At 33.4% G+C, this 21,788-nt stretch overlaps 1 protein-coding gene across 9 annotated transcripts in view; it reads left to right on the top strand.

Moving 5' to 3' along the window:
• SYT14 (synaptotagmin 14) overlaps positions 1–21,328 on the top strand; it is a 258,761-nt gene extending 237,433 nt beyond the window's left edge. For 6 of the 9 annotated variants that reach the window (XM_074270186.1, XM_074270189.1, XM_074270190.1 and 3 more), the window contains 3 exons: positions 14,537–14,726; positions 17,014–17,070; positions 18,424–19,734. In XM_074270186.1, coding sequence (XP_074126287.1) covers positions 14,537–14,726; positions 17,014–17,070; positions 18,424–18,737 — 561 coding nt within the window. In that variant the 3' untranslated portion in view covers positions 18,738–19,734. Of the gene's footprint in view, positions 1–14,536; positions 14,727–17,013; positions 17,071–18,423 lie in introns of all 9 variants that reach the window. The other 3 variants (XM_074270187.1, XM_074270183.1, XM_074270185.1) reach the window with 3 other exon arrangements.
• The last annotated feature ends 460 nt before the right edge of the window (positions 21,329–21,788 follow it).

The following is a 21,788-nucleotide window of genomic DNA, read 5'->3' on the forward strand; positions in this document are numbered from 1 at the left end:
AAAAATCATACAAAAGTGGGGGAGGGAACTAGAAGAAAAAAACAAACAAAAAATAAAAATATTATACTTCAATCCTCATTTAGTCCTCATTGTTTTCTCTCTGGATACAGATGGCATTTTCTATCCTAAGTCTGTTGGAATTGCCTTGAATCACCATATTGGTAAGAAGAACCTAATCCATCACAGTTGATTATCACATAATATTGTTGTTACTTTGTACAATGTTCGCTTGGTTCTGCTCACTTCATTCAGTATCAATTTGTGTCAGTCTTTCCCAGGTTTTTTTGAAATCATCCTGTTAATCATTTCTTATAGAAGAATAATATTCAATTATATTCATATATCATAACTTATTCAGCCATTCCCTAACTGAGGGGCATCCACTCGATTTCCAATTCCTTGCTATTACAAAAAGGACTGCTACAAACATTTTTTGCACATGTAAATCCTTTCCCCTCTTTTGTGATTTCTTTGGGAAACAGACCCAGAAGTAACACTACTGAATCAAATGGTATGCTCAGTTTGATAGTCATTTAGGCATAGTTCCTTTAAAAAAAATTAAAGCTTTTTATTTTCAAAACTTATGCACAGATAATTTGAAAACATTGACCTTTGTGCATCCTTGTATTTCAAATTTTCTCTTCCTACTCCCCATTGCCTCCCTTAGATGGCAGGCAAACCAGTATATGTTAAACATGTTAAAATATATGTTAAACCCAATATGTGTAAACATTTATATAATTATCTTGCTCCACAAGAAAAATCAGATAAAACAAGTAAGTAAATGAGACGCAAAACAAAATGCAAGTGAATAACAACAGAAAGAGTGAGAATATAATATTGTGATCCACATTCAGTTTCCACAGTCCTCTCTCTAGATGTAGATGGTTCTCTTCATCACAAGTTCATTGGAACTGGCATCAATCATCTCATTGTTGGAAAGTGTCATGCTCATCAGAATTAATTGCCATATAATATTGCTGCTGCAGTGTACAATAATCTCCTGGTTCTGCTCATTTCACTTAGCATCAGTTCATGTAAGTCTCTCCAGGCCTCTCTAAAATCATTCTGTTGATTGTTCCTTATAGAACAATAATATTCCATAACATACCATAACTTGATTCATATGCATGAATATGCATGTTTCTAAATTGGACAAGAGCCATTCTTTATTCACTTGGTTATTCCTAGATGAATTATTAACCCCAACGTTTGAATTGCTATTGATCTCATTAAGGAGACAGTAATATTCTGAGGGTTTTTGAGGTCAATACAGTCATTGGCAAATAGCATCATTCCTGTTTCCAGTTGATTCCCTAGGTATCCTTGAAGAAGGGTAGCAAATCCTTTTGGCAAGCAAATATCTCCCAGTTTCATGTATTTTTTTTTATATTGATAATCAAGAAATCTTGCCATCAGTGTGGGAGACACTCTTTTAGAAAGTTTTTATGGTTGAACTTTTCTCTTCAGAATCATGCTTTTTTGTGATCAAAAAAGCAATAAATACTTCAACTGATTTTTTTGACATCTCAAATTGTATGTCCTGTAGCCATATTAAATTTGACAAGTCTAAAACTTGTCTAATTTATCTTTCCTCCTTAGTCCTTTCTTCTTCCTTGTGTTCCCATTAAAGCCAAGCACCATCAATCTTCCCAGTCACCCACACTCTTGACCTATGTATTATCCTTAGCTTCTCACTGTTACACTCCCATATCTCACTCAAATGTCATGTCTTATTGATTCTACCTTCATACATCTTTTTTAGTTTCCTCTTTTAGTTTTCCTCTTTTTTCCCTCTGATATTGCTACCATTATTGTATAGGCTCTCGGTATCCCATTCTTAGACTATAACAACAGCCTTTTAGTTGATCTTTCTGACTCATGTCTCTTGGCTGTGCCCCATTCAACTATCAAACTGACCTTCCTAAGGCTCATGTCAGACCTATCTATGTCTGGCCAATGGGTTCCCAGTGGTTTCACATTATCTCGGAGATCAACTATAATAACTAAAGTCCCTCATAATCTGGACCCTTTCCTACTTTTCCAGTTTTCTTCCATCTTACTTCCATCCATGAATTTTCTGATCCTCTAACTTCCACATTTAGTAGGTGGAACCTAGATGAAGATAGATCCATAATCTCCTACTGTACTCTGTCACAAGCCTTTGCAAATGAATTAATATGCAAGCCAGTGTTCCTTAAGTCTATCATTTATCTCCACTTGTCAAGAAGGTCAGGTATTTGGTGACTATGGTGATTTCTCTTTACTTTCTCTATTCAGATTTATGAAACTTACATCTCTTAAAAATATTATGAGAAATCAAAATAATCTAAGTCAGGGTTTTATAAATTCCTTTTCCCATTTTGTAGAGTCAAAACTTTTTTAGATAGCTTAGATTAGAGCTGTCAAAATTGTGTTATATTTTCACACATTTATCCTTTTCTTTAGTATGGTATTGATTTTAACATTATGTCTAAACACTAGTAGTCAGAAAAGATTTTAGTATTTTTAACTAGTTGTTTTCTGCCTATGTAGATTTAGCCTACAAAATTGAAATTATAAAAATTATTTTACTTTAACAAGGTATGTACAACAGAACTGATAAGCAAAAAACAATAACCCAAAAACATAGATAATTTTTACTTATTCAGTAAGCATTTATTAAGCCTTTACCATGTGCCAGGGACTTCACTAAACATTGAGAATACAAAGAAAGGTCAAAATACAATTTGTTTTCAAGGAATTTACATTCTAATGGTGAGGGGGATATCTTGTAAATAACTGTATATACAAGACATATACAGTTGAGGAAATTAAAATTTTGTTGTATCATTTAATAATTGATATTATTCTCTAATTAACCTTATTTCCCAGTTTGTCAAGCCCTATTCTCAGTTAAGCTCTCCTTGTCTGAATTGGCTTGTGATGCATCCTTCATTTGAGAACAAATCACAAGTGATATCTTGAATTACATATAAATTGGGTTTAAATGAGGCAGAGTAGTGCAAAATTATTAGTCTCTTTCTTCCAGAGTCATTGAGGTGTAGTGGCAGGGAAAAGTCAGGGCAACTGGTGAAGGCCAAAAATGAAAGATATGACCAATCTCTAAGTATTCTACAATGCCAACTTCAACTGCCCACATGGCCACTGAAACAAATTATTCTCATCCACCCAATCTACAACGGGAAGTCTTCAAGTACTTGGAGTAGTCTGTTGACCATGTTTGAGGCCTTGTGGTTACCTTGATTCTAGTTATTTTGGTTACCTCTGGTTACCTTGTTTTTAGTTTTAGCCTATGCTGAAAGGATTTACTAGTGTGTGACCACTATATATATATATATATATATATGCTACAGCTTCTTGGAGCCACAGGGGAGAGTTTCTTGACAGGAGGACACCAAAGGTGGATGTGGAACCCTGAAAAAGGCTTGGCAAGCCCTAACACTAATAGGTACTAGTTCTTCCTCAATATCCCTAATTGGCTTAAAGTTGTGATTGAGAGGGAATATTATTACTCCTACAACTAGCCCCTGAGATTTTTGCTTGTTAACCAGTTTGACCTGGACATCTGTTTGGTGTCTAAAGCCCTTCCTAAAAGACAATTTGACCCTTGTCTTTTCTTGTGAAATCAAAGGAGATTTGCCCCCTCTTCGACTTTATAGAGATCATACTAGGTTCTGGTCTTCTAATGAAGATAACAAAAGGCATATGAATCTCTTAAAACAATTAACCTTCCTTATTCGTCAAAGAGACATGATCATTCACACTTGAAGTTCAATCCATGTTTCTTAACTGGAGCCAATTGTAACATTCCTTAACCACTCAGAACTATTCCTTTCCTCCTCATGGGGATCACTGACTTCACTGAGAGGGCTATTCTGACCCATTAACAGCTATATGTATCACTGATAATAAACTGACTCTCACTCAGAGAAAGATGCCTGTTTCTGTCTTATTGCATTTCACTTACAATAAAGTACACATAAAGACAATCTCAGAGGGAAAGAAGAAAGGGAAACCCAAGAAAGGTTGCTGCAGAGGGTAGAATTTGAGCTGAGTTGAAGAGAACTAGAGAAGCTAGAACTATTAAGAAAAGTGGAAAGTTGTTGAAGCCAAAATTAGGTTTCTACCAATGGAGTCGCAATACAATATAGTAGAAAGGGGCAGACTTCAAGGAAGACCAAGATTTAGAATCAGACACTTACTAGTTCATGACTTAGAATAATAATGCTCCAAAGATAAAGCAACTTCTGCTGTCTCCATGGTCTAGGGCAGCCAAAGAACAAGCCAAAAGAACATTTTTTTTTTAAATAAATGAATTGATACTGACCCTTCCCCACTTCTCATGCTACTGACAGCAAGGCAGCAGTAAGGCACCCAAAGATCTACCACAAAAATTTCCTCTTCTTCCCTATTTCCAGTGCTATGAAGACTCTGGTTTTGATGGAATGACCAGAGCACAGTTCTTCAGGGGACTCCAACCCCATCACACCAAACCTGCAGAGTTCTTAATTGCCAGCGCCAAAGTTGAAGCCTTGTAGCACCAGCACAGTAACTTTCTGAGCTGCTGTTGGTGAGCCAGAGAACAGAGGGAACAAAATACCAAGGCACTCTCTCTGCGTGTGTATGTGTGTGTGTGTGTGTTTGTATGTGCTGAGGACATTTTTTTGTAGGACTGTGTAGGTCTCCATTAAGCTAGAGGGAAAGACCACAGTTTCCACTGAACCCAATTGTGGCTACCCAAAGTCACTTGGGACAAGCCTATGCTTTGGTTTGGTTTGGGACAAACCTAGTGAATGTCTCAGCATGGGAAAAAGTTGAAACACTTTAAGATGTAGCCCTTAAGAAAACCAACATCAAAGGGGACAGATTCAGAAAGAGAATAGGGGAAAGTCCAAGTATAGGGGGTGGGGAGGAAGAGACTGAAGTTATCAAAGATTTCAGGAAGAAGAAAGCTCAAAGATTTTGAACATAACCAAATAAATCAGCAAGAAAAGCATATTTAACAGAATGAAATATGACCTCTGCTCTAGTAAATGAATCTAGGTATCTATGACTAAATAATGTTTAAAAAAGAAAAATAATCCAACATTTGATGAAACAGAAGACCCTATGGAAAAGAGAGTAGAACCACAACTTGTTCCTTGTGATTCAAAAGAGAGTATTATGAGAGTAGAATTTGTGACCTATACAATGAAAATAACAAGCAAAATAGAAAAACTAGAGTCTGCAATGGCAAGTCTCACCAAAAAAACAAAAGAGAAAATAATAGATTGCTTACTATCCAAAGAAAGCACACTGATCTTGAAGGCAAGGATGGGTCATAGGTCTCCCAAAAGAACATGATAGGATTGTTATTGTGCAATAAGAAAGAAGAATTCAATGAAAGTAGGAAAACTTGTGTGAATTAATGTAAAGCAAAATAAGCAGGACAAATAAAAAATTATATATGATCACAGATAAAAAAAATCTAAAAGAAAAAATATTCTTACTGAAAAAGCTTAGTGAATGTCTGAGAAAAGAGATAATGAAAGTTTCCTTCTACTACACAGTGAAAGAAAAGAAAAAAAAAAAAATAAAGAAAAGAAAAACCAGAACTAGTACTGAATATTTTACACAGTCAGATGTCATAGAGTTTTTAAATTGTCTTGAGTTGTCACCAGAGAAGATCCTTTCTGGAGAAGAGTTGTGAAATCAATATGATATAAAGAAAAAAGGCATCAATAAAATTTAACTTGATAAAACCTTCTAAATTAAATCAAAATATATTTTGATCCAGTGCAAAGAGGGGAATAAAGTCAGAAATTTTCTTTGAAAATAATGGATTAGCATAAAAGAGGGAAAAGGGCCCACGTGTGCACAAATGTTTGTAAGCAGCTCTTTGTGGTGGCAAGGAATTGGAAATTGACTGGATGCTTGTCAGTTGGGGAATGACTAAGTAAGTTATAGTATATGAATGTTAGGAATATTATTGTTCTACAAGAAATGATGAGCAGGTTGATTTCAGAAAAGCCTGGAAAAACCTACATGAACTGACATTGAGTTAAGTAAGCAGAGCTAAGAGAACATTATATATAGTAAAAGCAAGATTGCTTTTTAATTATTTGTGATAGAACTTAAATGTTATCAGTAATGTAGTGACTCCAGACAATTCTAATAAACTTGGGGTGGAAAAGCCACTTAAAATGCTTTAGCAAGGAAATAACTAGCCAAAAGTAGTTTTTAAGGAAGATTAACCAAGCAGCAGTATGCAGCATGGATTGGAATGAAAAGAGATTGGAGTCACTGAGGCCAGTGAGGAGATTATTGTCGTATTCTAGTTGTGTAGTATCAGGAGTTGGACTATTGTGGTGATAGGGGAAATAGCAGGTACAGTACATATTTTGAAGGAAAAATTGGCAGACACTTATGCCATATTGTCAATTTATCAAAATTGTCTTTTATCAAAGACAACTGCAAAGTTTCAATCCTGGAAGCTAAAATAATTGAAATACATTAATAGAGATGGTAAGTCAAGTAATTGCTGCAAGTGTTGAGGGGGAAATTATACATTTGGTTTTGAATATTTTCGGTTTGGTGTAAAGTTAAAATAACATATGTCCAATAAGCAGTTGGAAGTACATTTGACTGTTAACCTACCTTCATGATTTTATTGGTGCAAAATAGAAATTTTAATTTTATTAGATAGCATATTTCACCCTAACCAACAACAGTATAAATTCAGTTTGAATTTAGGAGATACAAAATCAGTAAGATGACTGGAAAAAAAAAACATTCAATTTTCATGAAAATTTCATGTATTGGAAAAAGATTTAAAATGTTATAAAAAGGAAATGTGAAAAAAAATTTTAAAGGATTTATGTCTTAAATAAATAAAATACATTAGAATATGGACCATTGTTCATTGGATCAAGAGAAATAGACACCTTTAATATAAAAAGAAGTCCAAATTGTCAATCATGATATGAAAGAAAAATATTCTAAATCTCTAATAATTAGACAAATGCAAATTAAAACAATTCAAAGGCTGTACCTTGCACCCTTCAGATTTGCAGATCTGACAGAAGAGCACAATAGCATCTTTAGGAGGAGTTGTGGGAGAATTGACCCACTAAGGATATATTGATGTAGTTTGTAAATAGGAAAAGATTCTGGGAATTCCATTTTTACTCCGGAAATCAATTTGAAACTATACTATATAATTACCAATGAGTAATTACTTTGATCAAGTAGTATGAGTGGAAGTGAGTGTTGGGGAATTGCCCCAGAGAAGGTTTACTAACTTGCTTTTAAAAATAACAATTTTATGTAGTGATTTCTACTTACTCTGGGAGCTACTGAACTTCCGTAATTGAAGAAATTATTTTCAAAATCTTCCACAAGGTGTCAGCACCACTTTAAGACATAGTGAACAAGGAAATGTAGTGATAAAATTTTAAATAAAATATCTAACTTTGCCAATTATTGAACATTGGGGATAAGTGTTTCATTCTTTTGTTCCATCTGCTGCTTTGTATAGACCTCATAAGTCATAAGTAATTTAAATAACATATAGAAACACACTTTTGTGTTGTATGCCACGAGATGCTTCTTTCTTTTCTTTCTTTTTTTTTTTTTTTTTTTTTTTTTTTTTTTTATCTGGCATATAGGTGTCCCTAATTTTAATATTAAACAAAGGAATTCCAACCTCTCAGAAATATCATATAGTATATGTAGAAGAAATTGGGGTCACCAGGGGGCAGCACTATCTTAAAAACATTTTTTTTAAACTGGTAATGACATAACCATGTTAAAAATAAAAGGATTTCTCATTGTTTAGGAAACAATAAAGACCAACCAATAACTTAGGAGATATTTTTAAAGATACCGAGTGTTTAGAATTTGTAATTATTATTCTATATGTTTTCTAGTAAGAATTCTATTAAAAAATCTTTCTATTTGTATTTAAAACACAATTTAAAACTATTTTCTTCAAAACTTTAAATGCTTAGGTTAAATCAAAGGAAAATGTTGCTATTTTGAAATATAACTAATATATAATTATTATTCAAGAAATTCTGGTTTTGCCAGTTCCTATTATTCAGTGATGAAGAAAGCTATATACACCCAGAAAAAGGCCTGTGGAAACTGAGTGTGGACTACAACATAGCATTTCCATTCTTTCTGTTGATTTTTGCTTACATTTAGTTTTCCTTCTCAGGTTTTTTTTCTTTCTGGATCCAATTTTTCTTGTACAGCAAAATAACTGTATAAATATGTATACATATATTGGATTTAACATGTATTGGATTACCTGCCATCTAGGTGGGGGAAAGGAGGGAAAAATTTGAAATAAAGTTTTGCAAGGGTCAATGTTGAAAAATTAGCCATGCATATGTTTTGTAAATAAAAATAAAATAAATTTTAAAAAGAATAACAAGGAAAAAAAAAAAAGATTCTGATTTAGTGACTCATTAAAGGTTGGCCTTTGGAGATTTCTACAAAATTCTGATCAGAGTCTCAGAATGCATATTTAAATCATGGCCAAATGTTTGAGCATTTTTTGTTTTTATTTCCACGGTGTTTCCTTTTGTAAAATAAAACATTTGCTTCTCCTACCTATGACTTCAGTTGGTAAATAAGCATTTATTAAACTCCTATTTTTTGCCTGGAACTGTACTAAATGCTAGGGACATAAATACAGAAAAATAATTATTCTTAAGTAGTTTACATTTTTTAAGATAAATTTTTATTGACATCTTTTGTTTTTACATAAACTTATTTCTATATTTTCTTCTTCAGCTCTCAGAGAGCATCCTTTGTAATGAAGTATGAAAACAAGGGGGAAAACAGGAAAAATAAATGTACGATCAATTGTATGCAACACCCCATATGAATGGTCCCCCATTTATGCAAAGGAGTGGGAGGAATATGTTTTTTTCATGTATTATCTTTGAGGCTAACCATGATCATTATAAATTTATAGTATTTAGTTGCAATTATTATACATATATATTTTTTTTCCTTTCCATTTGCAATTATAATTTGTGTATTTTTCTTTCCTGGTTCAGCTTAGTTAATTTTGCATCTGTTTACTTGCTTCTTTATTTAAGTGTACTGTTTCTTACAGCACAATAAAAGTCCTATTTGGTTTTTTTTTGGGGGGGAGGTTGTATAGGTGGGAGAGAACCCTGTGGGCCAATTGGGATTAAATAATTTGCCCAGGGTCACACAGCAAGTAAATGTTAATGTCTGAGGTCACATTTGAACTCAGGAGTTGGTTTTACCTACCTCTAGATTTGGTACTCTACTCATTATAACACCCAGCTGCTCTATACCAGCCTAAGTATCTTCAAACTCCATACAAATCCAAATGTTAACCCATTGAAGTATTCCTTCAAGTTATGTATCATTTCTGATTTAAAATCAGAGACTGCCAATGTTGTAGTGATTGTCACCTTTCTGACTCAGACTTCCCATGTTTGTTTCCTGAAAGAATGTACTAACCCAGAGTAACTCCCTAACTCCAACTTGACAGTGCTACTTTTAATTTAGGTTTTTGTACAGTTTTCATCTCTTTCTTGAGAATTTCCTTCAGCATCTTTAATGTTAGTTGTCCTTTGCTCAATAAGACCTCTAAACAGTGAAGACAGACACCAGGAGCTCCTCCCAGATTTTCCGTTTGAGGACTGTACCTAGGGCATTTACCTTAACGTTGCCTAACCAGATCCACTCCTGGACTTTATGATCTCCAGAAGCTCATCATCCTGCAAGATGAAATCATATCTGCTCATATTTCCTCTCCTGGCTGCAGGACTTCATCATACCCCTATGTTGGGTACAAACCTCCTTCACCAGCCCCAATTCTCAACCGCTAATCCTTTTCCCCACCCTTTTTAGTTTTTTTTTTTTTTTTTTATTTGTTCTCCCATTAGATTCTGAGTTCCTTGAGAACTGAAACTGCCTTGTTCCTTTCTTTGTGTATAATGTGCTGAGCTGAAAAGCCGTATGTTTTCAACAATACATGTCTCTCCTCTATTAACTCTAATTGTGCAGTGCAATCATAGATTATCAGAATAGAGCTAGAAGAGACATTTGAAGTCAGCTAGCACAGACCCTCACTTTACTTTTGGGCCACAGAGTTGAAGCGACTCATCCAAAGTCACAGAAATGGCAATAAGAATAAAGAAATGGGCTTCATAGTTACTACCTGTCTCTAGGTTCTCTTTGACTACCTTTCCACAAGAGTTTCTTTTTCTTTATTCCTCTACCCTAAGGAGGCTAATTCCCATCTTTAAGCTCAATACAAGGAAGCAGCAGCAGACCAGTGCAATTTAGTGCCAGTAAGCTCCAACCATGATCACAAAATTGCATGGTTTAAGAGGAAATGTTTTGTCCCAAGCCAAAGAGAGCACAGGTCGAAGAAGCCAGTTGCTGTCCACAGCTATTGCACAAGTCGTCAAGCTGCTTATTCTGGTCTTAGCTGGAGTAAGGCCTAGCCTTCTCTTCAGGACTTTTACCTCACTAGGAGGCTGAATGGCCAGCCTTCTTGCAGGGTTTCTGTGGGGCTGCATCTAGTGGCTGCTCCTGCTGCTAAGAGTCACATAGCTGTGCCTCCAGCTATCTTCAGCAACCTGAGCTTCCAAATGTTCACTTCCCTGGGGCATGGAGAAGACCCTGAGGAAGAGGCACTGTTCCAGGAAGTAAAGCTCACTCAAGGTGGCAGCTCTGGCCTGGGAATGGGAATTATCCTCCTTTTTTATACTTCAATATTATTTGCCACCCCCTCCACCCCACCTCATCTTCAGAAAAACATTAAAAACAGGTTGTGTGTGAATCAAATACGATTAAATCCAAGAAACCTTTTAGAAACAGTGAAAACAAAAATCACTTGATAGTAAAATCTTAAAATTTGCAATAATTGATAATGTACATTTAACCACCTCACAAAGGAACTGTTAAATATGAGTGGTTTGTGGGCAAATGAAATCATTTTATGGTTATAATGTAAAAGCAGAAGTAATTGTACAGGATCTATACTTGAAAAAAAAAAGTTTTTATTGTGCCTTTTGTTTTAGCCAGTCTTTAATTCATGTGGAATTCATGGTTTTGTTACTATATTTTTAAACTTCTCATTTCACTTTTGGCATTACTTAAAGAAATATGATGGGCATAATTAATTCTAATGTGATGAGACAATATGTGCAGTTTATTCTTTGCCTTTTCCCTGAAGGAAAAAAAAAAAATGATTTCCCCTGCCCCTGCCCCCCCACCTTCATAGATTGTCTTATAACCCTTCACCCTTGAGGGAAAGTGCTAGAAAGGAATAGGATATTGTGTTGGATAGGCCTAGGAAGAAGTGATACTTTTACTGTTATTTGCCTGTAGGACTGTTCCTTTAAGTAGACCTAGTAATGACTGGAATTTGTTTGACTGTGGGTTAATCACCAACAGCTACAGCTACCTAGGCAAGCCCCAGTTATAAATTAATGATGGGAGCTGCAGAGAGAGTGGGTGGAGATCTCTAGATATACACTGAATTGAGCAGCATGCCCTGAGGAATATTCTGAAGAGAAAAACCACTTGAGTATACAGTATCCATATTTAATTTGTTTTTACTACAATCATTCTATTTCTATAGCTATTTCTATGTAGCTTTTATTGTGTTGATGAGATTTCCACCATTGTGCCAGTCATGGATAGATAGTTACTTTGACTATTCAGGAAAAGTCAGATGATTCAGTTTAATTCTTTTTTTTTACCCCCATGGCTGAAACAGAGTGAAACCTGTTAGAATGACACTTTTTTGCCATTCATTTTTACAAGTCCTCCTAGATTTCTATGGAGCTTGAGATTCCCACAAGACCTTAAAACTATTATTTTTGGAAGCAGACAATGGAAGGGAAAGAAGGGAAATTTCGCCATTCGCTAGTCAAGTATGGAACAGGAATTGACTGTCTTTCTTGTTTGAACTCCCAAAGCTTTTCACATAATTCTCTTCAAAAATCATCATATTGATAAAATATAGGGGCAAATGTCATCTGTGTTAATATGAAAACATTGGAAAAATTTCCATGGGAGTCTGGAAAAATTTCCATGGGAGTCAAAACCTGGTTACTTACTAGTGATGTCTATTACTTACCAGTTATTATTCATCTCTGAGACTCAGTTTCCTAATCTATAAAATAATGATAATAATAATTGCCTCTCAAGTTGGGAGGAAAATTCTTTGTAAACTACAAAGGCTTATATGAATGTGAACCATTATATATATATTTTTTATCTTATTCCAGGTTAATAGACCTTAACTTGGAAATACTATGTTGTAAAAAATAGATTTCATATATTTTAACAGATGCTGACTAGCATAGAAAACACATAAAATATACAAGAACATGCATTTGATCCTAAAATATGTGGGATGAAATATGCTAATTGAAATAGCTTTCTCTCTCTACTTATTTTAACAATCATAAATGCAAATCAAACCACACTGACAAAAGTATCTCCTGTTGCCCAGTGGTTTGGAAATATAAAATGTATGACATTTTACACATTGCTTGGTGAAAATCATACTAAAACTTTTGGTTTTCTAATTTAGGGTTAAGGGTTAAGGTTACACATGTATGGTACAGTTTTTTTTTTAATGAATCCAGTGGAATGCATTATTGGTAGAGTTGTGAAATGATCCAACCATTCTGGAGAGCAATTTGGAAGTAAGCCCAAAGGGCTATAAAACTGTATATACTCTTTGATCCAGCAGTGTCTCTACTATGTTTATATCCCAAAGAGATCATAAAAAAGGGAAAAGGACCCATATGTGCTAAAATGTTTATAGCAACCCTTTTTGTAGTGGCAAGGAACTGGAAATTGAGTGGATGCCCATCAGTTGGGGAATGGCTATATAATGGTATATGAATGTAATTCATATTATTGTCCTGTAAGAAATAATGAACTTGTGTGGTGGTCCTTTTTGTAGTGGCTAGAAACTGGAAACTGAATGGATGCCCATCAATTGGAGAATTGCTGAATAAATTGTGGTATAAGAATGTTATGGAATATTATTGTTCTGTAAGAAATGACCAGCAGGAAAGGCCTGGAGAGACTTATATGAACTGATGCTAAGTGAAATGCGCAGAACCAGGAGATCATTATACAGGGCACCAAGAAGATTATACTATGATCAAGTCTGATGGATTTGGTTCTCCTCAACAATGAGATTATTCAAAGCAGTTTCAATTGTCTAGTAATGAAGAGAGCCATCTACACCCAGACAGAGGACTCTGGGAACTGAGTGTGGATCACAACATAGCATTTTCACTTTCTGTTATTGTTTGCTTGCATTTTTGTTTTCCTTCTCAGGTTTTTTTTTTTTTTCCTAGATCCGATTTTTCTTGTGCAGCAAGATAACTATATAGATATGTATACATATATTGGATTTAACATATAATTTAACATATTTAACATGTATTGGACTACCTGTCCTCTGGGGGAAAGATAGGAAAATTTGGAACAGAAGGTTTTGCAAGGGTCAATGTTGAAAAAAATCACACAGGTTTTATAAATAAAAAGATATAATAATAATTAATTTTTTAAAAACAAATAATGAGCTTGGAAAAATTTATATGAACTGATGCTGACTGAAGTGAGCATATCCAAGAGAACATTGTACACACTAACAGCAAGTTTATGTGATGATCAATTATGATAGATTTGGCTCTTTTCAACTAATGTAGGCGATTCAAGGCAATTCCAATAGACTTGGGTTTTTTGGGGTTTTTTTTCCTTTTGAGGCTGGTGTTAAGTGACTTGCCCAGGGTCACACAGCTAGGAAGTGTTAAATGTCAGTTCATATTTGAACTCGGGTCCTCCTGAATTCAGGGCTGGTGCTCTATCCACTGCGCCACCTAGCTGCCCAAAACCATCTTTGCATGTATTTGGAAAAAGAAAACATTATTTAAAAAATTAATCCAGTGGATCAATTCAATCGCTAATTAGATGTTGTTTAGAATGCAAGTATAAAAATAGATATCAAGTTGTAACTACTAGATTTTTTTTATAATTATTGCTTCTTAGCTTCAGAAAATTAATATAAAGAGTAGTATGACATTAGTATAAAGAATTAGCATTTGATTTTTTATTCATGGGAAGATAAAGATAAATAATATAGAAAATCTATTATAATTTGGTTAAATTTTAAGTCATCAGGAGCTTTCAAAAATCAAATTAAAGTAAAAGATCCTAAGAGAGATTTTCTTCTCATAATGTGTTCATTTATCAGTATTGCCTCAGAGTCAACAAGAGCTTGAATATTATGTTTTATCTCAGCAAAACTCTGTATATTAATAAATTCATAAATCAGATAATTACAGCATTATATTGCTTATAAGTATAGTGAGAATACAAAGGAATCATTCTCTGGTAACCTCTTTTCTGGCTTGGTGATATAAGAATTGTCCTTTAATGCCTATACAAGTCTAGCAGATATAGTATTAACAAAGTATCCCTTAAATGTCTTTTCCATAAAATATTTCTAATTTTTTTTTGATGATTCCAGGGCTGTGGCTCCCAGATGAGCATGTCAGAAATGTCCTGTAGTGAAAGTACATCCTCTTGTCAGTCTCTAGAACATGGCTCAACTCCAGAAATCCTCATTGGCCTGCTTTATAATGCCACAACTGGCAGATTATCAGCAGAAGTCATAAAAGGCAGCCACTTCAAAAACTTGGCAGCAAACAGACCACCCAGTGAGTGAAAAAAATTTTTTTTTTAATTTTTGTTTACTCCTAATACTTTTTATACTTGTGGGATTCTCAGTGTTGGGGACTTCTATCCTATCATTTAGACTTACCCAATAAAAATGAAATGATACAATCATCAACTAATCTGTTTCATGTTTTTTATTTCTAATCATTTGGGAAATAAATCTAAAATTCAAAATATTAGTTATGAGTTGACAAGACTTTTAATTTTTTATGATAACTTGAATAAATTAGCTTTATCATAATGTTTAACTATTAAATATTAATGCCAGAAAAGAAAAATTAAAGCATTTAAAAGTATATCATAGTTAATAGAACCATGTAAAAGTATTGTTCTTACATAACAGGCTTATGTCCTTGTATTTCTCTGAGTTTACTATAGTATTTACTCATGTATTTTCTCTTTATGTTTTTTTACTTCTACATTTTGAAAAGAGATTATTTTCCCTAGGTAATTCTCCTTCATTTTACATTTTTTTTTCTACTCTTAAATAGCTGCCAGCAGACACTTCTCTAAGGTACATGTTCTTTATCCTTGCCAGGGCAGATAAATTAAAGCAGTCAGCTATCAGTACTAGTTGGTACTATTCCTCTGCCTCTGCCTTTGCCCCTGCCCCCGCCTCGCTGCCCCTCCTTCCTCACCACCTTTATCTATATTTCCCCATCTAACTTCCCTAGGCTGGGATACTGGGAGGGAAGGGCTTCTGATCTTGTAACTGCGCTTCTAATTCTGCTGAAAGTCATAAGCAGTGAACTAGGGCTTAAGATGTTTCCAAGTCATTCTCCCTTTGGCCCAAATGTGTGTAAAACTCTAACTAAAATTGAAAAGAAAATATTAAAATGTAAACAAAACCCTTCAATCACTTGGAAATTTTTCATAAATATTTGATACAGATTCCAGTTAATTTTGCTACAACTTATGATATAAAATGGGAATGAAAAAATCTTAAAGATGAATGAGGTTTTGTCAACACTAATGTTAAGAACTAAAATGCTTTTATTAATATCCTTTTCCTTTACTCTTTTTTACCTTTCTCCTTCATATTTTGTAGTGAAAATATCAAGGAACAAGGAGGAAATCACATGAGTAAATACTACATATTGTAGTTAACTCTTAATTACTAATGTTAGTATAATTTGGTGGAAGACATGGAGAACTGAAATCTATATTTTAGTTTACATTTAATGTGTTTGAGAAATAAATCTTTAATTAGGTGGGCTATACTGCAGTAGAATAACCATGTACATTGACCTTTCCATTCTTCCTCTAACTATATTTTGGTCATAATACTCTTAAAGCACTGCATTGGCCTACACTCAAGGGACCAAGAAATAAAACAAATTAGCTAGCTTATCTACTACACAAAATAAATTATAACTCCTTAATTAATATATAGTTGATTACACTTTGGATTTATTGATGAAATAGTCAATGTGTTAAATTATTAACAGAAACTTGCAAAATATAGAATGGTTAGAGTTTGCCGGTTAAGGAGACTTTTTTTACATTACCATTATTTTAGAATTAGACCAGTAGTGTTAAAATTGATTGATAATGATGACTGACAGTAAACTGGTAAACTACATGCAATTTGTCTTTTTTTTAAATGATAAAAATATGGATTATAATTTAACTAAAAGACTTGTTTTTCTAAGGATATTCCCTGCGATTTAAAAAAATTTATAGGTACTTCATAAATAATTAGGTCTAAGTTTTAGATTAAATTATGTTTGGAATGATCAAATTATATCCAAAATAACAATATTAACATTTAAGAACAAAAGTTATAATTTTAGAGTTGATGTTTAACTTTGAATCATTTTCATTTCAAACAATTTAATTATATTTTATATTGAAATAATGTCAGCAGTTTTACGCTAGATATTGCATGAATAAGCTTAAGGTTTAGTAAAATAACAAAAAAGTATTCTATATTACCCTTCTTTAGTCTTTTATAGCCTGATCATTTGCATGATTCTATGTTCAATGTGCTTTAGACCAAGTAGAGATTGTTACAAAGATGTCCCTTTTTTAAAAAGTGTAATTTTTTGCTAAAGATTACACAAAGGCCTTTAAAATTTTTTCATTCCATGAAATTTACCCAGCAGCCCTTTTGTTCAATCCTCTATCTGAACTAAACTGCTAAAACTTTGTGTTCTTCCACTCCAGTAAACAGTGTTTCCTCTTTAACTTTAACCTTTGACCCTCTCTCACCCAACGATTGACATCTGGTCATTATTTCTTTTACTGCTTTCCACCCCCTGTTGTCAGATGGACTGTTCTGTTGTCTAAAACACTTGATAGGTGGACAGGTTTATATAATCCGAGGTGAGTTACTGTAGAGGCTAATTGGATGTTGTCTTTTCATGCAAAAAAAAAAAAAAAAAAAAAAGCAAATCCTAAAACTTGCCAGCAGTGAAGCTGTCCACCATGTTGGTTTCCAAAAAATGCACATTTACTATCTGTGGTACTATTAAGTACAACTAACTGTAGACTTATCTCTGATTATGGATGATGGTATTCTGAGCACCTACAAAGTTACAAATATGTGAAGAGCTTCTTTTTCCAAAGTTTGTGAATAACTTTAATGTTCCAATAATTTTATTTTGATTCATACAGCAGAAAATAAAGTTTCACATTTTTGTTAAGAAGCATGTCAATTTTCTTTCATGTTAATTAAAATTCAATCATAAAATATATTTATGTATATATATATATATATACATATATATATATATATATATATATATATGATGGAGCAATATGCTGTATACCATTTGCATGAGTCAAAAGAACTAGAAAAGAGAAGGTTTATCACCCAAGTGATAGAAACCAATGCATAAGTAAAAATTCATCTTATACACTATACATTGCATCAGTTTTTTTTTAATATTTCATAAAAATATTAGCTGACATCTCAAAATTTCACATTTGGTTGTGAAAAAAATCCTACAGCATTTATTTTTCCCCCAAAAGCACATTAAATGTATTCTTGCATGAAAATAAGGAAAAGGACATTTTACTTGGTTTTCTAAACTTTGAACACCTAATGCATTTGGCTTCATTTTGGTCTTTAAATGTTTTGTAAAAAATAAAAATAAAAAACCACATCCATGCAGAGATTTTTTTGGCATTTCATCCTAAGCTGTTTTGATGTCTCCTTTGCACTTATATGTTCTTCCTCTCCTCCTTTTCATCAGTTGCCTTCATTCCCACTTGTTTATTTATTCTTATTCTCTAAAAGCATAGTGGAATGCTTTATAGTGTTGTGGCTATTTCAAGCTTGCTAAATGTTTAATAATGCTATGAAATCCTGCTTAGTAAAACTAAATGGGGGTGGTAGAGGTAGCAGGGGTGGTGGTGGGAAAGAAAGGGAAGAGAAAGGATTATGAGGTATACCTTTAAGTAAAAATACTAATTTAAGGTACTATTGTTACTATGTAGAAATACTGAGGTTATGTCATCATTGCACCAAAATTATTTTACCTTCTTAGTTTCATATTTATATTCACAATATACAATATTTATGTTTAAGTGGAATTGATTGAATTTTCTTCAGTTAATATGGTATACGCCATATCCTTAGAGAATGTTAATATATAAATCATCTTAATAAATCTTAAAATTTCTTTTTTGAGTTTATGTTCCAAAAAAATTTTGTGGTTTTTTTTTCTCCCATAGATACATATGTTAAGTTAACTCTTCTGAATTCCATGGGTCAAGAGATGTCCAAATGCAAGACATCCATCCGCAGAGGGCAGCCAAATCCCATATACAAGGAAACCTTTGTCTTTCAAGTGGCACTGTTTCAGCTTTCAGATGTGACCCTTATACTGTCCGTGTATAACAAACGCAGCATGAAACGAAAAGAGATGATAGGCTGGATTTCTCTAGGTCTCAACAGCTCAGGAGAAGAAGAGCTCAATCACTGGACTGAAATGAAGGAATCCAAAGGACAACAAGTATGTAGATGGCACTCATTATTAGAGTCATGATGGACAGAGCCAGCGGCCATTACAATTCAATATAGCCTCATTTCTGGCTCCAAAAAGATTGTTTTTACTTAGCCACTACCAGGAGAGCAGTTCACAGAAGTACGGGATTCAACATTCCACCTTAAAACATGCACTAAGTGCTATGGAACAGAACAGCTAATACAACATCTTTTCATTGACTTTATCTCTGGTGGAAATTATTATGGAATATGAGAAACTTACATGATTGTGGTCAAGCTAGCAACTCTTCAAAAGTTTAATCATCTGATGTTGGTTTTTACAATAATTTCATTTTAGATGTTAAAGAGCTAGCTATTTCATTAAAAATCAGAATTTTCAATGATAAAAACTGGAGAATTTTGGTTTCAGTACTGTAAGAATATTGGCACTGTTCTAGAGGTTCTCCATAAAATATTTTTTGACCAGTCAACACCTACTGTTAGTGATGAGTAACTTGTGGTCAATTTGAAAGAAACTTAAATCAACTCTAATAGTAAAATTTCAATCACATTGAAAAACATTTTATTTCATTTTTTTTTTCTCTTTGCATAGGTTATTATGCTTCATTTCTCTGTTACACATCTCAGTAGCATTACGTCTAAGTGGAAACAGGTATACTTTGACAAAAGAAGACATTTCTTCAGCATATCATGGGGACAAGCTGCACTTGGACCCAAGTCATTTTCCCCCTTGCCTGTGCTTCTGCCTAACCCAAAGAGACCAAGTCACTGTACTGGTCCCTTGCAAGCCTTCTTAGACAGGTTATACTGTAGAATTATGTAACTTTCTGTTGAAAGCACTTCCTATATTCACGTATTCCAACATAGGAAGCTCATAGAGCAGAACTTGACTTTTAAATTCTTTCAATAATTGATATTAATTTATTTTAAATGCCAGTATTATGAAGAATATATTTTTAAAACAATAAAGTATAGTGAGTTAGCTGCTGAAAAAATCCAGTGTGAAGTTTTAACTGCCTGGTACTAGAATTTAGCCACAAGCATTGTTTTTTTTTTTTTTTTTTTTTTTTTAGCAAATTAAGTATTCATACTAAGAAAGAAGCTGCTCTCTTAAGTGTTCAGTCTTACCCTCAGATACTAAACCTGTGATACAAAGACTATCCCTGTCTCAGATTCAGTCAGGACCTCATGTTAAAGACAGTTCTGAGACTCCTTCTGATGCTTCTAGTGATGTGACTAATTTTAAAGAAATTTACAAATACGTTCTTCAACGTAATTAATATCATCCTGTGCCTTTCATGTCTGTTAAATTTGCTCATACAACTTGAGAAAGCTGTATTTGCAAAATTAGGCCTTCAATTTTTATAGATGTAAGGATTCCTCAGAACAGTGTCATAAGATCTTTTTTCCTCTGGACTATATAAAGTTGTATATAACGTGCTAATTTTTTAAATGACAAAGGAGGTTCATTTGGGTTGATTTTTTAAAAATTTAGCAATTTTGGTTGTAAGTAGCATTGAGTAATGTCCTATTTTGCTTCTCCTATTTGCTGTCTATAACTTTGCTCATAAATGTTGTCAATTTTATATATGTACAAAATTATTTTCCTTTGCCCTTTCTCCTTTCTGGGTCAAGTAGAACAAATAATTATTGATTTACTAATTAATGAAAAGTAGTGTATGATTTTCAAGAGCTTCACAGTGTACTTTGAAGTACAAACACATAGTAGCAAAATATCCTCATAGAAAATATCATTTGAATTTGAGTTTATAGAAGGGTTGTTCAACTAATTCCTAAATTCAGCAAACTTTGATTATTACCTTTTAGTTCAATTAAGTTTAGAAATAATAGTTCAATAATTCACCCATATGAATTATAAGAAAAATTATTATTAGGTTAAACCAAAATTTATGAATGCATATTATGCATATGGGGAAATTCATTCTTTCATGAGCTTTTTCCAGGATTTTTATAAATGAGTTAGTCTACAATCATATGTGCATCACAAGACATAATAATATATAATTTAAGCAAGATCAGCAACATTGTGCAAGGAGGTTTTGAAAAGAAATCATATCTAGGATTTTGACATTGTAAGTATTTTAGTTTTGAAAAGATTGGTTATGTTAATGTTAACTAGAATGTCCCTAATAAAAAGAGGTATCTACCTTATTTGTAGCCATATTAAGCCTTACCCAAACATAAGATTTCCTTGTTATTTTATCCTTGAGTAAGCAATCCACTAAATTTGCCTATTTCAGACAAAACCCAGAGAGGTAGATATGTTTCAGGATATCCCAGACAACTTCTAAACAGAAACCTACAGATCTAAAAAATAAATAGGAAGTTGAAAATGTTAGATGAAGTCCCTACTCCCATGTGCTAAAAAGGAAAAACATAACATAAGATTGATCTCTAGATTATATAAGAGTGAGGGTGTCAATTCTGGAAGTGTTCAAGTTAGAAAATTATTTTTCTTCTTTGTCTATTTAACTCAGAATAACCTTTTGCTTTAGATCCTAGTTGATGATGATTATTCCCCTTCTGTACTTCTTTGCTTCTTCAAGAAAACACACACACACACAGAGAGAGAGAGAGAGAGAGAGAGAGAGAGAGAGAGAGAGAGAGAGAGAGAGAGAGAGAGAGAGAATAGAAAGAAATAAAAATAGAGGGAGGAAGGAAGAGGGAAAAAGAGAGAAAGACAGCAATATACATATCTTATCCTGTGGATTGACAAAAATAGTATTGGTTCTTGAAGTAATTACTTCTAAAAAGATTGTCTTTTTTCTTAGGAAAAAAAGCTTAAATAGGGCTCAAAAGACCCCTTTTACTGTACCAGATTTAGTATATCAGATAGTATTGCTGGGGTTTTTTGTGCTTTTAATTTTCATGAAAGCTTTAAGGCAAATTTTTATACTCTAGTAATTACTGCAAATAGGGGCCCACTGATGGGCAGTAAGTATGGCTTTAGAAATTTGAAAAAAAAACTCTAACTTTTTACTGTTCTGCTAAAAAACAAAAAACAAAAAAACCCCTAAGTTTTGTAATAAAATGAAAAAGGTCATATATGGCAATTAAGTGGTATGTGAGC

Source organism: Sminthopsis crassicaudata, chromosome 5, assembly GCF_048593235.1.
Source record: "Sminthopsis crassicaudata isolate SCR6 chromosome 5, ASM4859323v1, whole genome shotgun sequence".
Lineage (NCBI taxonomy): Eukaryota > Metazoa > Chordata > Mammalia > Dasyuromorphia > Dasyuridae > Sminthopsis > Sminthopsis crassicaudata.